The sequence below is a fragment of the Neoarius graeffei genome, chromosome 2 (genome assembly GCF_027579695.1).
Source record: "Neoarius graeffei isolate fNeoGra1 chromosome 2, fNeoGra1.pri, whole genome shotgun sequence".
Lineage (NCBI taxonomy): Eukaryota > Metazoa > Chordata > Actinopteri > Siluriformes > Ariidae > Neoarius > Neoarius graeffei.
The window spans coordinates 9,630,367-9,648,288 of NC_083570.1; the positions used below are offsets into that span (position 1 = coordinate 9,630,367).

At 42.0% G+C, this 17,922-nt stretch overlaps 1 protein-coding gene across 1 annotated transcript in view; it reads right to left on the reverse strand.

The window, feature by feature from the left end:
* Window positions 1-5,146: 5,146 nt before the first annotated feature.
* LOC132880229 (E3 ubiquitin-protein ligase TRIM47-like) overlaps window positions 5,147-17,922 on the reverse strand; it is a 191,900-nt gene continuing 179,124 nt past the window's right edge. The window contains exon 2 of the mRNA XM_060913778.1: window positions 5,147-5,298. Coding sequence (XP_060769761.1) covers window positions 5,212-5,298 — 87 coding nt within the window. The 3' untranslated portion in view covers window positions 5,147-5,211. The remainder of the gene's footprint in view (window positions 5,299-17,922) is intronic.

A 17,922-nucleotide genomic window follows, 5' to 3' on the forward strand; every position in this document is an offset into this window, starting at 1 on the left:
GTTCAAATATTCACATGGTGCTCTGTGTAATTGTTGGCTGGTAAGGGTTATTGCAACTTGCTTTGTTTGGTGTGGCAACTTGCTTGGTCTCATGTTTGAAATGGCCTAATTTAGATGTGGTTTGATGCGTGGATATTATTGTGCTGAATTCTTAGGTGCCAGTGAAGACATGGTTTAAAAGCATATATTTTTCTACTTGCATACAGTGCATGTTTAAAACGAACTGGAAGTATTTCATTGCTAAAATGTTCATGGTGGATATGGTTTGTAAATATGTAGGGTGGCTTGTTACTTGGTAACTCATTTATTGGGTTTAGTAACTTGTTTAATTCATTATGGCCCTTGTGGTTAAAATGTATTTTAATATTTTGATGCATTTACATTGAAACTTCATTCAAAATCTGTCTTAAGTTAAAGTAAATTCTATCTATTTTCACATACATGTATTTAATGTTAAGCTTTTGATGATCATTTTTTGTGTAACTGCTTTTATAAAAAGAAAAAAACCCTGTGCAAATTGGTAAATGGATGGTGTTTGTCTTTTAAGGTTTTTTACCTGCAAAGGAAAAAAATAAAAGGAAAAAGATGGAACAAGGGTCTGGTTTGAGTGAATTCCAGTTTTAATGTTCAGTATTGGTATTACCCTTCAAGTGTGGGATAAGCACAGCAAAGGAGCAAAACACTTGACAGTTGTATCCGGGTAAAATTTACGTGAACTTTCCGAAGAAGGCGATTGTGGTGAAGTGCAGACGGACACACATTGGAGGACGCGGGAGCGCCATATTTGATGAGTAGCCTATAGTACAGTAAATCATCTCATCATATGATTTTGTATTTCCTGAACGAAATTAGTACTTGCATCACAAAAAAATTATGAAAGCTGATGTTGGGGAATATTGTCTCCAGCTAATAATGTTAACTATCAGTTTGCCCAGAGTCTGTGAGCTTGTCTAGCCACTTCAATCTTGAATCCTTGCTAATTTCAACAGCTATTTTTGACACCTGTTTTTAGTCCTAGTGTTGCATACTTGAATGAAAACTCGGTGTGATTTTTTTTTTTTTTCTCTTCCTTTACTGGGTACTTGCCAAACTGCAAAATACACAGATATAGTAGTACATCATTACGCGCTTCTGTTTACACGTTGCCCTTGACGGAACTCTCTTCTCAATCATGGCTGTTAAAATGGCAGGCCTGGAACCACTGTGTTTCAAGTGGGAGCCCCCTACCCCCGTACTGAAGGCCTCTAAATCTGCCACTACCACTTACAACACATAACACCAATCATAACCCACCCCCCTCCATTCCCCCTGTGCGCCGCCACCGACACCCCTCACCAGCACCACCCCTGCCCTTCCTGACAAATCTCACTCTGAACTGACTTCAAAACTTGAGAGCCCTGACGGGGAGAGAGAGACAACCAACTGTAAGGTTCCTAACATAACTATGACAAAGACTGCAAACAGAGCATACAAAACCTCTCGTTTAAACCACATTTAATATTAACACCACGAATCAGGCCAACAAGCTAACTAACACTGTCACCTGTGACTTTACTTACAACGTTAGCTAGTTAATTTAGTTAGCTAATCTAACTGTTTGAAAACATCACTGTGAATTAGGGAAAGAACACAACGTTTGGTTATGAATTTACAGCAAATAACAGGGAAATGCTTTCTTACCTCATATAGCAGGAGAACAGTTCTAACTGTGAAGTTCACTTACTGACCAAACATCCGTCTGACCCTTCAACTGCGGCCACACTGTTTCTGTTCTCCGTCCAAATCCCACAACTCGCATTCAGTCAAAATAAAATGGCAAGCAGAAGTAAAATAATCCAGGTAATCCATTAGTGGTCAGATAGTCCACTAGTGGACCGACTGACGCTCGCACCGTATCCAGAGCCATAGAGATCTACCGATCGCTCTGCCGGATCCGACTGACGGATTTTCAAAAAAGAAGGCATGCGCACAGTTGTCATTGGCCAGTTTTCTTGATGATAGCCACTTCAACCAGTCACATTCAAAGCAACGTGGTATCTTTTTCTTTATCGAGAAAAGATGATAAAGAAAATAAATGTTTAATTTTTATTTGTAGGCTGATCAGTTCCATAAGCATCTCTCTCTCTGTCACACACTATATACTGCATTATGTGTAAAGCACTATATAAACAAAGGTGAGTTGACGTCACTTAATTTAAGCAAAATATCAAAACGCATCAATATTTTACTCGCATTCCAGAATCTGGACATCATTTAGGTTTTCATGGCGCTGTCATTTTCAATGTGTTGAACAGCACATAAAGGGCTATTCCAGTTCAATGCAACACAATAGATAGACATTATTTTAATCTACATTGGAATTTATAAATGCTAACCCACTCATAACTTTTTATTTCATCATCTGAATTCAAGCTTTACCCATCCACAAGTTTACCGATTGCACGTGAGCGTGCCACTGCCCTGTTTTTGACTGCCCCTTCCCCCGCACGTGACGCTGCCAGACAGCGCCGACAGCCAACCGGAAGACGCGCCAGATCTGGCTCCGCCCTCCAGAGAGAGCTTGACTGACGCAATGGAGGAGACCAAAGTCCACAAACTAAAGCCTACAGAAAGCAAATGAAATTTAATACACGCTTGTGATGTCAGACACTCTGAGGACACAATTATATCTACAAGGTTATGAATTTTGAGTTGATAATATTTATGGCAGTTAAAGTGTTAAAGTTCACTCAGGTTCTCTCTCTTGTGTGGACTACAAGTTGTAAAATGGGCGTCGGCTGAGTCAATGTTCACTCTTCTGATCTGATTATGAGGAACACTGAGTAACAATACACTCTTGCCGTCTTGAATTGCAATTTAAATCTTCTAACTGACCAAACCTGTTAAATCTCGATGAGAAAAATAACGAGGACGAGTTTCCACTTGTTTCTCTACGGAAGAGCGATAGTGCCACTAAGAAATACATATATATTTTTTTTAATTTCTGAGAAAGAAACTCAGAAATTTCGAGAAAAAAGTCGAAATTTTCAAGAAAAAAAGTCAGAAATCTGTAGAAGGCGGGCTTCCATACGGAAGTGACACTCACTCGTGGCCGGTAGACATGAATGGCTGAGACCAGAGCCATGGAATTCAGAGTTGTGACAACCAGGGTACAGGAAGTCGGTTGGTGATGTGATTCACATAGATTCAAATACTTCTAGGCAGCGGCTTTCTGTTTGCTAGAGACTAACACAGAACCACTACATAAGCAAAACCCAATCCCAAAATAACATTTGATTAAGTCGTCCATTTCAGTAGCACTAAACACAGTAGTAGCAGACTGTGGCAGCAGGGGCATGGTCAAGCGCCGGTCTGTGACAGGAGGGCGGAGTCGGGGAAGGTAAGTGGCAGAATCACTACACCTGATGTCAATTCACCTGTGTTTGTGCGTGTCTTCCCAGTGACCACGCCCTACTTAAAGAGGGAGAGCGAGAGCAAAGGAGCTCATCCCCAAACCAGACGCTGGTTGTGTGTGTGTGTCTGTGTTAGTCACTGGATGTTTCACTGAAAAGTGTGGCAATAAAAGCCGTGTTTGCGAACCTGATCTCTGTCCTGCCGTCCTCTGTGCTCCACCAGAACAGTGGACTCTGTGGAGGAGCTTCATTGTGTCAGAGACGCTGTAGAAGGACAGAGTTCCTGCACTGTGATCCACATACACTCCTATTCTGGAGGGTGATGGAACAATGAGATCAGTCTCAATCTTGTTGTGAAAGAGAGAAGAAGACCACAGACTCCAGGACTGATTGTTGAATCCAAACTCGCACTCATCAGCCTGTCGTTTCCTGCTGATGTCTTTATATATATATATATATATATATATATATATATATATATATATATATATATATATATATAAGATTGATATGTACACAATTCCAGCACGGCTCCACTCCACCTCCCAGTAACTGCGTGCACACACACTAAGGAGTGTGTGCGCGGATGCAGTTACTGGGAGGTGGAGTGGAGCTGTGCTGGAACTGTGTACATATCAATCTCATATAGGAGTCGTTCAGCTCGACTCAGTTCAGCCTTCTCCTGATCTCTGATCAGCTCCATCACCCCCCAGCACTTTTTCTCCATGGAGCTGATCAGCTCAGTAAAGATCCTCTCACTGTCCTCCACTGCTGTCTGTGCACTGAGCTATTAGGACACACACACAAGATGTAAAGCTCATCTATCATTCCCTCTCTTACTGGGACTGTAAATGACTCGTTGTCCATGTTGTGTGTGTTTCTAGGAGCAGCTCTGTCTCTGCTCACTGCTCACCTTTATAGTGTTCACAGCCTGTTTCAGCTCCTGCACCTTCTTCTGCTTCTCCTGGATTCTCTGCTGGGATTTCATCTGCTCCTCCTTTAACTCACTCTGAGGACAAATAAAATACATTCAGCTTTTTATACAGTACGAGCGAACTGGTTCCATATTAATGTCAGTTCAAAGTACATTCATGTTTCGCTCTGAAGGTTATGTACTCTGTGTGTGTGTGTGTGAGAGAGAGAGAAATGTTCACTAACTGGTCTGGGCTGGGTTTCCCGAAAGCCTCTTAAGGCCAAGAGAGTTTTAAATGACCTCTTAAGATCCATCATCAAGCTAACGTGGTTTTCCTGAACAACATCGTAGCACAAGTCGTCCTTTAGTTTGCTCGGAATTTACGAGAGACCCGGAGCACTCGTTCAAAACAAAGAGCGACTCGCTCGCTGCCGAATCCACAGAATGCGCATGCGGCTCTGAGGGCCTCTCACAGTCAGCGGGGGAAACTGGGGTTGAATCTGCTGGTGGTGTTCAATTAGTTTTCTTCTACATTGCAAGTACATCGAGTTAATTATCAGAGGTGGACAGTAACGAAGTACATTTACTTGAGTTCTGTACTTAAGTACACTTTTTGAGTATCTGTACTTTACTTGAGTGGTTTTTTTTGGAAACTTGTGACTTTAACTTCACTCCATTTGAAAGACAAATATCGTACTTTTTACTCCACTACATTTCTATCAAGGTCCTCGTTACTCGTTACTATAAAGCAGCTTTGAAAGTGGATGTTTTTTTTCTTTTCTAAAACATGATTGGTTTTTTCGCAGGTGACACAGACAGTCCATCAATAATCACTAGGGTCACGTCACGTCCATAGACTGGATAAAATCAAGATCAATGATTTCTCCGCAGCATTATTTAACACGATCAGTTGATGGCAGAATGGAAGGAGGCGGTTCTTCTGGGGAATGCACACACCCACGGTTCTATAGCTAGAACCCATGGTTCAGTTTTCTGAAAAGAATAGTCATTTCATTTTAAATGTTTGCTTTGTTTGCCTAAAACGGAGCACATCACAGCCTACAAAAACTCCCCATCCGACCTGCGGAAGCATATTGAGGAATATAAATGTTTTATTCCAAGAGAAAGCTTCCAGTGTAGTTGTCTGTGCTTTAGAGCTAGCGATAACGTTGCAATCGCTACACAGTCTGATTAGTCAAATGACTTTCTATGGATTTGCTCGCCAAGTTGCCATCGCCTTGTCCACGTCTAATATTTACACATAGTTAGTTAACTTGGACACAGTTAGCATGTAAAAACAGAGTTACACTAACATGAATAACGTTCACTTATCTGAAGTCCTTTCAGAAATGTTTTATCATAATCTTGCCAATTAAACAAAAAAGTAGAAATCTTTCTTTTCTCGTAATATTAGCTGCCCAATATGATTTTGAGTTTGAAAAGAGTTTGCTTGCATGTCAGGTGGAGCTTCACTGACATGATTCCACAGGCAGATTCATATGTGCATGAATACATACACACACCCGCACGTGAGACCTGTGAGATGGACAGTATTGTACTCGTCAGTCACAAATTGCTGGAATTTTTTGTTTTGATGTCAGATGATGGTCTTGCACCTTTTTTTTGTCTTGTTTAAAGCAGAGTTGCTGTTGGGCCGTTATTAAGCTCGAGGTGTGGATCTGGGTTTTAATCAGGTTGGATTGTCCTTTTTATTTTCTGAGCAAGCTGCATTTACAGCTGTTCCATTGTCTTCCTGATTAACACACACATACATGTGTGCACACACTGCCAGAGCTGGGTCAGAACACTACCATGCTGCTTTGTGGGGGTGGGGAGGAGGGTTACAATAAAAAAAAAAAAAGAAAATAACAATGAGTCTTTTTCAGTTCAGTTGTGTTTTGTTTAGTTTGTAAGTGACCAGTGTTTGAGAGACTTTTATTTTGAAATCATACAGGACACATTTAAGCTGCAGACAAAAAATCCAGCACGCGGGACTTTTTGTTAGACAAAGAGCCACACATTTTTTCTCTCGCTTCAAACATACACCACATGTACTACACAGTCTGTAAACTCAACATTTTCTCACTGTTTTCTTGAAGCTTATGTGCATATCTTCGTTTCAGATAATATGTTCGTGTTTAAGTCTGTTGTGAGCTACCTGCGAGGGGCTAATGGACTGCTAAGTGAACTGCTAGTTTTTGCACCCTTGGAAAGTGGAGCGAGGTGTGAAACCTTTAAGAGACATTTTCAGTTATCCAAGCGAACTTTGTAATGTAAAGTGTTAAATGATATTTGGATACGAGCATATTCTTCGTTTATCATTTGAGCATCCTGTTAATATTTTGCATAAACCCATGCACCTTATTTGTATTTTTATTTAGTTGCTTTATTTGTATCATACATTTAGTTTTACTTGTATTTTTATTTACTGCTTTATTTGTATCATACTTTGTTTTACGTTGCTGGAACAGCGGCAATAAATGTTATTGCACCCGTTTGAGACTCCTCTTCATTTCAGTTCCGAGGGCTGCGACAGTAAAACTCATCACTAGGCCTGAGTCGTCTACCACGCTCTGCCAGGATCAGCTTACAAGATGTCCTAATGTCCACGATCTACAGATAATTCCACAATCAGAGATTTTGACAGAGTACAGGCTAAATTCAGTGACGGTCAACATTGGACATTTGAAGAGTTGATGCATTGAAAATGGTTTATGGTATTGTGTGTTTACACGATGATTGAGTAATGTCATGTAAATATTGTGACCTTAAAGTTGAGAATAGATACTTTCAAATAAGCAAGAAAAAATGAAGGTGACTGCATTTCACATTGTTTCATTGTGTTTAATCTGATAGAATTTAAAAGGAGTGTGTTGTCTGATTGTAGATCATCGGTGATACTGTCTGATATCGTGATTGTTGTTCTGTACTTAGCGTATTTTTGAGGGTAAATATCTAAAGTGAGTGGTTATATAGGTCAAGATTTGGTTAAAGTCACCACTTAACAGATTGAGTACAGACATAGGCCTACTACACTTAAAGCTTGTAACATAAACAGATAAGCAGGCAAGATGCTAGAACGCACTGAAGAAGCAGACAAGACACCGCAGGTCAGGTCTAGCTCTCATGAGCGAAATCTAACAGAAATGGGCCAAGAGTTACATGAACAAGAAGCAAAGAAAAATGAGAGAGCATTTAACAAGGCTTATGAAGTGTGGCGACATACAGCAAGGGAAATAAGAACACAGCTAAAGCCTTGCTGCTCGGATGAAGAGCTTGAATCATGCCAAATCAACATTGAATCTAAACTCAACACAGTTGTGCAACATTATCAAGCTATGCAGCGAAACCATAGTACTACTCAAGCCATTGTAAGGCGAATGGATGCTTAGGCTGAACTTGCTGCCAGATTAGAACAGGCAAAGGCCATGCAAGAACTACATGCTCAACAGTCAAGACTTGATGAACTGGAGAGTGAATGGTAAGCCAGGGAGGCTGAAATGAAATTAAGAATAGGGAGAGAAAAAAATAAGGCTACAACAGCTACAAGCAGACAGTAATGTAAAAGGTAGCAGCAGCGCACGTGAAGGCTTACAATGACCGTGATAGCCTTATTCACGGTGGTGAAGAAACACGCATCCAAATCCCACCAGGCCATCAAAACACTGTCAAAACTCAATTAAACATACAAGCCACACTGTTCCAGTCTTATCGTGCACCACAGGAAGCATTGTCAAATCAGTTAGAATTCAATTTAGCTTGAGAAATTGCTAGCTCATTTACTCTGTCATCTACCTGTCCCAGAACCCACAACGTTCACTGGTGACCCCCTAAAGTTTTTTGATTGGCAATTATCCTTCAAAGCCCTAATTGATCAGAGGCCCCTTCCAGTTGCTGAAAAAAATGCTCTATTTAAAAAGAGTTATCTCGCAGGAGAAGCATGCAAGGCTGTGGAAGGATTTTTCTATCGGAACGCAGATGATGCATATCAGGGTGCTTGGGCGGTCCTTCAAGACAGGTATGGGAATCCGTTACAGATGGTAGAAAGCCATCTGCCTTGGCGCATTCCAGTTCGAGCAGGATGTCACCCAGTTCTCGGAGCTTGGCGCTGTCTTTATTTGTTAGCTTAGGGAAATCTTCTAACCTTTTAAGCAGTGCGTGTTCGATGACCTCTGGTGTGCCGTAGCAGTCTTCCAGGCGTTGCCACACCATGCTGAGGCCAGCGGCAGGATTGAGAGTATGCACTGAGCGAATTCTCTTCGCCTGTTCTGCTGAATCGGCTCCAAGCCATTTGACTAACAAGTCTAACTCTTCTCTAGGTGACACATTTAAATCTTGAATGACAGTCACAAAAGATGCTTTCCACGACCAGTAATGTTCAGGGCGGTCATCAAACTTGAGGAGGCCCGAGCTCACTAGCTCTCGACGCACAAGATACCTGGCGAGGTCTTGTGCTTGCTGCGGCTCATGTGTGGTATCTCTGTATGAGTTGGTGGGTGGAGGTTGGGGGTTCACCGTACTATGTTGTACTGGTTGTGGTTCTCCGCCAAACAGCGTTACATGTTGCTGGACATGGTTACCGACTCGATCGGCTGCATTGAGAGAGTTTTCTGGAACATGCGGTCTGTAGCGCTTATCCCCGCTTTCAATCTCCTCCTCGTAGGCAGCTGCTTCAGCGGCAGCCGCATCCTTTTTGCAGCTGAGGATGTGGAGGCTGGCTTCGAGTTCAGCTTTCTGCCTCATCACATTAATCAAATCAAAATCAAATCAAGTTTATTTGTACAGCGCTTTTAACAATAAACATTGTCGCAAAGCAGCTTTACAGAATTTGAACGACTTAAAACATGAGCTAATTTTATCCCTAATCTATCCCCAATGAGCAAGCCTGTGGCGACGGTGGCAAGGAAAAACTCCCTCAGACGACATGAGGAAGAAACCTCGAGAGGAACCAGACTCAAAAGGGAACCCATCCTCATTTGGGCAACAACAGACAGCCTGACTATAATATTAACAGTTTTAACAGGTATAACCCTCAACTGTCCTCATGGGGCCGTCCTTCACAGGAGTGGGGCGATAAAACTCCGACCAGACACAGGGCACCAGGATGGATCAAGCAGGTCCGACATATTCTAACATATTGCCATTAGCTTCGAGTTCGGCAAAACGTAGCTTGGCCTGTGCAGCTTTCGATTTAGCGCATGCTCTGGCAGCGGCTGCCGACGTTGACCCGCTGCTGGAACACTTTGATGGTTGATAGGATTTTTGTGACCAGGCATCCTGTGTTTCAAATGAGTCTCCTATTCTAGATGGCTCTGGAACAGCTGCATCTTGTTCAACTGCCTCTTGCTCTTGTCTGCTTGATTGTAGACTCATGTCCTCGCTAGTCTTCTTATTTGAGCCTGCTGTGGTGTTTTCTTTTTACTGGAGCCCGCTGCGCTGATGTCTTTTTACTATGCTGCCCTCCCACCACATTCCCAACTCCTGTAGCAGTAGGCAGCTAGCTAACACTGAAGAGATTTTCACATTTCTTGTATTTATCTTTTTATTTTCATTCATTCTTCATTTACTGTAAAACTAAAAAAAACAAGAAAAGCATACATAAACTTCACATACTAAAACTTGCACTCGAACATAACACACTGCATCTTTTAGTTTCCACGGACATTACAAGCCTTGTTCGACTAGCATCAAAATACTAGGAAACTAAACTATCAGATTTTACCATAATTTCAACTCATGTTGAAACACAAAATACATAGGCTACTTACAGACATAAATCGTCCAGAGCTCAAGTGTGTAAAACAAACAACAATGCATAACAGCGTGGCGTTATGAAGTCGTGGAGTCAGACTCAACAATTTAACAGGAAGTGGAACCCATGCATCCGATAGTGCTATTGCACATTAAGTCCACTAGGTGGCAGCATCCACCAGACCAACTGACCAAACTACATATAACCCAATATCCTTTTCAAAAGGCAGAATACCCAGCCTCACAGTGGGAGGGACATGGCAGTTTCCGCGAGGAGACTGGTGATTGGTGAAAGCGGCCGGATATTTTCTTTGATTGACAGCTCGTTTCAACTCTAGACAGGCAGCGGTGAATTTCAGTTCAGTCCCATGCGGATTCGCAAGTGCTGTGGTGTATTGTAAGAGATCAGCTTACATTTCGATTTCATTCATTACATACGGTTTCTACCAGCTTTTTTAGTTTGTATATATTTTCATTGTAAATAAAGTGTAAATATAGTGTTGTCAAGTTTGCTATCTTAGTTCCAGAAATTTCGTTTATTTGAGTGACTGAACTTGAACTTGAGTGAGCTAGTCAGCTAGCAAGAAAGCTGCGCACGGATGCCAAGCATTGCTGATTTAATTTTGGCGAAGCCATTTGCCAGTCTTCCTTTCGAGGAAAAAATTAAAATAAAAGAGCAGGGTAGACCAACGCCTCAAACTGACTTGGTGAAAAAGGTAGGGAATAATACTCGTTCCTTTCAGCTCTCCTGGTACGAGAAAGTGAATTGGCTAACAGCAAGTGACCCACATCAACAACAGTAAATAGGCTACTTTAGTAATATGTCATGGATGGACCAAAAATATAGAATCTATTTAAAATGTTTATGCTGAGTATATTATATTGGAATATATATTTTTCTGGATATAAATTAAACACAGCTACAATTTGGAAAACATTTTTAAACAAAAACACAGCCGAGAACATTTCACACTACAGACCTGGATTAAAAGTGAAGGGTTATCAAAATTGTCAAAACATTTCTCAGTCAAAATAAGTTAAATATAGGGAAAGTGTCATTGAATGAAATGTGTGGCACCCAGCTCTATGTTTGGCTCCCCAAGGTCAGTGCTTGTGCCTATTCCAGAACACTCTGCTGTTACTGCTGAGGTTCCTGACAAAGAGCTGCTTTCAATAATGATCAATTTTTAAACAACATGCCACAATTTTAAAATATAAAATTTTAAAATATACCCCCCCCCCCGACACCACCATCATGTATATTGGACAGTAGGCTAATGGGCCAAAAGAACCTGTTATTTCACAGTTTGTGACCCTGCCAACAATCAGCCAGATCAGAGGCAAGAGTATGGGCAAAATTGATGTGTTTTTTTTCTTTTAAAATCTGGAAATATCGTAACCGACCAACCTCCCCTGTTTGAAAGACTACCAGCCGCCACTGATATGGAGCCAACCAAATTTTGCACTCGGGGCTGAGTTATGAGCATGCTCAAAATCCCCAAGCATGAAAACAAGGCTCTCCATAAAAAAAAAAAAAACTTGTAAACCACCTGATTTGTAGCATTTTGGACAAAAAACTGCACAACAATGTTTCTGTGTTATTGATTGGGACTTCTAATTTCCAATGTAGTACATTAAATGCAAGTTTATTTTAAATTTGTGGGCTTCCTGTGTCAAAAATTACAAATGTGTTAATTTTTCAACCAAAAGTTTTATATTTGTGCCTGGAAAAAAAAGAAATAAAAATGACATTAATAGATATTATTCTCATGATATTTACTCAAAATATTTGTAATTTAGGCAGAAATGTTAATAAAACTAATATATTCTCCAAGGTTAGAGCCCAGGCCTCCACGGTTTTCAATATGGCTGCTTACATGTTGAAGACTTGCAGTGTGTGAAGAGAGTGACTTATTTACAATTTGTGATCATTTTTTCAAAGAAAATTGTTAAATGTATAGTTTGCTAGTTTTGTTATTATACAGTTTTCTAATTATGGACTGGAGACTGTGTTTTATTTGTCAGAAAGCCTCAAAAGACGAACTACAATGTCCAGCAAACACGAAGAGGAAAGATGTTGGTGCTGGTTATTTTTCATTTGTATCCAATGTAGAGGAGTTCCAAAAGCTTGGGAAACTTCCTGGTGGTCTTGAAATTTCCCTATTGGATGATGGAAGTGAAATTGTGGAGACATTGTACAGTAACAAGGCTATGTGGCATAAATCGTGTAGATTGCTTTTCGGCAATAGTAAGCTTGAATGAGCCAAGAAAAGGAAATTCAATGAAGTAGTAGATCAGGATAATGCTAGTGAAAATTCTGCTTCCCAGGATAAAGCAACGCTTAGCCCTATGAAGTCTCGCCGCAGTTCCATTATTGCCAGAGAAGTGTCAATAGCAGAGTACTATTGCTTCTTTTGCGAACAGTCTGACACCGCATCAAGTCTTCATGCTGCTTCCACATTTGAAGTTGATCGAAAAGTTTGTGAATGTGCAAGTCTTTTGAAAGACAACAAACTTATAGCTAAACTATCTGAAGGTGATATGATGGCTATTGAAGCAAGATATCATGCCAAGTGCCTTGTCAGTCTGTACAATAAAGCAAGAAAAGTGAAACTAATTATCTACAACTAAACATATGGATGATAATTCAGTAACATACATAGAGCTTGAAGAACTTGCTTTTGCTGAACTAATTGCATATATTGATGATTTTCTCAAGTCTGAGGAACTGGCTATTCTAAAACTTGCTGATCTAGCCAGCTTTTATTGTCTGAAACAACAGGAGCTTGGTATGGAACAAGCAACAGTCGACAAAACAAGACTGAAGGAGCGAATTTTAGAGGTATTTCCAGACTTGACAGTGCATACAGAAGGAAGACAAGTCTTGTTTGCACTGAAACATGAAATAGCTGGGGTCTTGAAGGAAGCAAAGAGAAAAGATTCAGATGCATGGCATCTAGCTAAAGCGGCAAACATTATAAGGAAGGACATGTTAAAAACCAATAATTCATTTAATGGAACATTTGCTGAAGATTATCAAAAAGATTCTGTACCAGCGTCGTTGAAAACCCTTGTTGGCTTGCTTTTGAAAGGTCCAACCACTGAGTTTGATCCGAATGACAGCCAAGCATGACTTACAGTTTCACAACTTATCCTTTTCAACTGTGTTACAAAATATCGAGGTCAGCGAGCTGAGTCCAAAGGAAGTACCCATGTGAAGTTCAGAAAATGTCCACTTCCTCTGTATACAGCTTTAAAAATCCATGGTGCAATTAGGGATAAATCTTTAATCGAGGCTTTTTACAGACTAGGATGTTGTATCTCGTATGACAGAGTTCTTTCCATTACCACCGAAACGGCAAACAGTGTCATAGAAAGATATGAAAGAGAAAAGACAGTCTGTCCTGCCAAACTCAAAAATGGTTTGTTTACTACTGGTGCTGTCGACAATGTTGACCACAATACCAGATCCACTAGTGTTCAAGATTCCTTTCATGGAACTGCAATTCCCTTAGTGCAGCACCCAACCAATGCAAAAATGGGTCAAGAAAGACCTGTTGACACGTTCGATTCAAATTTGCAAACTGGGTCCAAAAGGCTAAATCACCTTCCTTCTTTCTACAGTGAGGTACATCCAGTGGCTGAGCCCCCGAAAGACATCTTTTCTGCTCCTGCAAATGTCACTACTGCAGAGTTTACTCAATCAAGTCAAGAACATGATACTGAAGCAGATTGGCTAGAGAATACTAATCAACTTTTTTTCAAAGGAAGAGCTTGCTGAAGATGAATGGATCTCATGGGCTGCTTATCAGGCATCTCATTCTACACTGACAAGCTATCAACCCGCTATTATTTCACGCCTTCCAATGTTTACTGAAAATGCTCACTCCCTAGTGATGATTCAACGCTCAATGAAAGTCATACAATCAGCAGTCAAATATGTGAACCCGACACAAGTTCCTGTTATAGTGCTTGACCAACCTCTTTTTGCTCTAGCTAAGCAAATTCAGTGGACAAACTGCAGTGAGTTCGGCGAAGATAAGTTTGTTGTTTGTCTGTGAAGATTCTCAATCATCCAGGTCATAGTAAACTGTGGGTGGTAGAAAAGGGCAACTGGACTTGCTTGAAGATTCTTGAAAACGTTTCACCTCTCGTCCAAAAGGCTTCCTCAGTTCTGTCTGACTAATAGGGAGTATCAGATATTTATCCTCTCCTGGCTCAGAATCAGAATCAGAATTCTGATGACCAGCTCATCTAAGGTGTCACTGAGGCATCATGTTGGTGTGGGTCGCTGGAGGCTGGGTGTGAATGGCGAGTCATTAGGGTGATCAAAGGATTGCCCGTTAGGGTGATCAATGGCAATCTGACTCTCTCTGTCCTCCTGTGAGTCCCCGAAAACAGCTGGGTCCTGGCGTACACCCAGCCGTCTGGGAAGAGTGTCCAAGACCACCTTGTAGATGGTTGACAAATGATGTCTTAGACCCCCACCTCTGTTCAGTGATGGCCGTTCCAGGTTTACAAAAATGGCTTCTTTGACTCCTCGCTCATACCAACGATCCTCTCTGGCTAAAATGCGTACGTCACAATCCCGAAATGAGTGTCCTTCATTGTTAAGATGAATGTAGACAGCCGAGTCCTGGCCTGAGGAGCTGGCTCTCCTGTGTTGGGCCAAGCGCCTGTATAGCGGTTGCTTCGTCTCCCCAATATACGAATTTGTGCAATTCTCACTGCACTGAATTGCATACACTACGTTGTCCTGTTTGTGTCTGGGTATTCTGTCCTTAGGGTGGACCAGTTTCTGCTTCAGGGTGTTATTGGGTCTGAAATGTACTGGAATGTTGTGTTTGTAGAAGATCCTCCTGAGTTTCTCAGATAGACCAGAAATGTAGGGAATGACAATGTTCTTGCGTTTGTTCCTGTTATCATCCTTGTCAGTTATGTTCCTTTTTATGCTCTTTAGGAAAGCCCAGTTGGGATAACCGCAATTCTGAAGTGCTTTCTTGATATGGTTCTGCTCCTTCTCTTTTCCCTCTAATGTTGTAGGAATGTTCTGAGCCCTGTGTTGCAAGGTCCTAATGACCCCCAATTTATGTTCCAGTGGGTGGTGAGAGTCGAAAAGTAGGTACTGGTCTGTGTGTGTGGGTTTCCGGTAGACCTCGATACTAAGGCTTCTGTCTTGTCTAATGTGTACATCACAATCCAAGAAGGCTAGATTATTCCCACTGACATCCTCCCGAGTGAAGTTGATGTTGCTATCCACTGCATTGATGTGTTTCGAGAAAGCTTCCACCTCCTGGATTTTGATTTTAACCCAAGTATCATCCACGTATCTAAACCAATGGCTGGGAGCAACTCCTGCAAAAGTGGTCAAAGCTATATGTTCCACTTCCTCCATGTATAAATTAGCCACAATAGGGGACACTGGTGATCCCATGGCGCATCCATGCTTCTGTCTGTAGAAACTTTCATTAAACTGGAAATAAGTGGTAGTCAGGCAGAGGTCAAGCAGGGTGCAAATCTGATCCGTGGTGAGTTTCGTTCTATCCAGTAAGGAGCTATCCTGAAGGAGTCGTTTTCTTACAGATTCGACTGCTTCTGTGGTGGGAATGCAGGTGAACAGAGAAGTGACATCGTAGGAAACCATGGTTTCATCTGAATCTAGTTTGAGGTCTGCAACTTTAGAAGCAAAATCTTGGGAATTTTTGACATGATATGGTGTATTCCCAACCAGAGGAGCCAAGATTGTGGCTAGGTGTTTAGCAATGTTATATGTGACCGAGTTTATACTGCTGATAATAGGTCTGAGAGGAGCTCCTTCTTTGTGAATCTTGGGGAGTCCGTATATGAGAGGCACGGCTTCCCCAGGGTACAATCTGTAGTAAAGAGCTCGGTTGATGGCTTGGTCCTTTTCTAGTTGTTGCAAGCAGCTAACAACTTTCTTTTTGTAACCACTTGTGGGGTCCCTCCTCAATGTTTCATAAGTGGTTGTATCACTGAGGAGACTGGTCATCCTGGAGTGGTAGTCCGCTGTGTTTAGCACCACTGTGCATCTCCCTTTGTCAGCAGGAAGGATGGTGATGTTCCGGTCTCTTTGAAGCACTGTAAGAGCCCTCCTTTCTTGGCTGGTGAGGTTGGAGGGGGGTGCTTTCGCACTGGATAGAGCAGCTGATATCTTCAGTCTAAGTTGTTCTGACTCCGTGTTGGTCAGGTTGTTGTTCCTGATGGCTGTCTCTGTGGCTGTGATGAGTTCTACTACCGGTATCCACTCAGGTGAAACTGCAAAGTTAAGACCCTTGGATAAGACATCTCTCTCTGGTTGGGTGAGTACCCTGTTGGATAAGTTCTTCACCCATTTCTCTTCTATGTCCGGTTGTGTAGCCTGGTCAGATTTCTTCCTCCAAGTCAGACCTTCTGTCTTGCCAGAGGAGGTGGTTTTAGACAGCAATTTTTGAAATTTGCGCATCTGACGTTCCTTACCTTTGGTGTGTTGTGAAAGCTGTGCCTTCTCAGTGAGATCAGAGACTCGTTCCAAAACTTCACTGGGAAGAAGGGCTGTCAACTCCTCAAACCTCAGTTTAGTCTTGTTCTGGAGAGCATCTAGCCTTATTATTCTGGGAATAATCTAGCCTTCTTGGATTGTGATGTACACATTAGACAAGACAGAAGCCTTAGTATCGAGGTCTACCGGAAACCCACACACACAGACCAGTACCTACTTTTCGACTCTCACCACCCACTGGAACATAAATTGGGGGTCATTAGGACCTTGCAACACAGGGCTCAGAACATTCCTACAACATTAGAGGGAAAAGAGAAGGAGCAGAACCATATCAAGAAAGCACTTCAGAATTGCGGTTATCCCAACTGGGCTTTCCTAAAGAGCATAAAAAGGAACATAACTGACAAGGATGATAACAGGAACAAACGCAAGAACATTGTCATTCCCTACATTTCTGGTCTATCTGAGAAACTCAGGAGGATCTTCTACAAACACAACATTCCAGTACATTTCAGACCCAATAACACCCTGAAGCAGAAACTGGTCCACCCTAAGGACAGAATACCCAGACACAAACAGGACAACGTAGTGTATGCAATTCAGTGCAGTGAGAATTGCACAAATTCGTATATTGGGGAGACGAAGCAACCGCTATACAGGCGCTTGGCCCAACACAGGAGAGCCAGCTCCTCAGGCCAGGACTCGGCTGTCTACATTCATCTTAACAATGAAGGACACTCATTTCGGGATTGTGACGTACGCATTTTAGCCAGAGAGGATCGTTGGTATGAGCGAGGAGTCAAAGAAGCCATTTTTGTAAACCTGGAACGGCCATCACTGAACAGAGGTGGGGGTCTAAGACATCATTTGTCAACCATCTACAAGGTGGTCTTGGACACTCTTCCCAGACGGCTGGGTGTACGCCAGGACCCAGCTGTTTTCGGGGACTCACAGGAGGACAGAGAGAGTCAGATTGCCATTGATCACCCTAACGGGCAATCCTTTGATCACCCTAATGACTCGCCATTCACACCCAGCCTCCAGCGACCCACACCAACATGATGCCTCAGTGACACCTTAGATGAGCTGGTCATCAGAATTCTGATTCTGATTCTGAGCCAGGAGAGGATAAATATCTGATACTCCCTATTAGTCAGACAGAACTGAGGAAGCCTTTTGGACGAGAGGTGAAACGTTTTCAAGAATCTTCAAGCAAGTCAAGTTTGTTGTTATGCTTGGTGGATTACACATCGAAATGTCCGCCCTCAATGTTCTTGGCAAGTGGCTGACAAGAAGTGGCTGGCCAGAAACCATTGCCAATGCTGGAGTTGCTACACCAGGTGTTGCTGATTCTTTTTTTAAAGGGG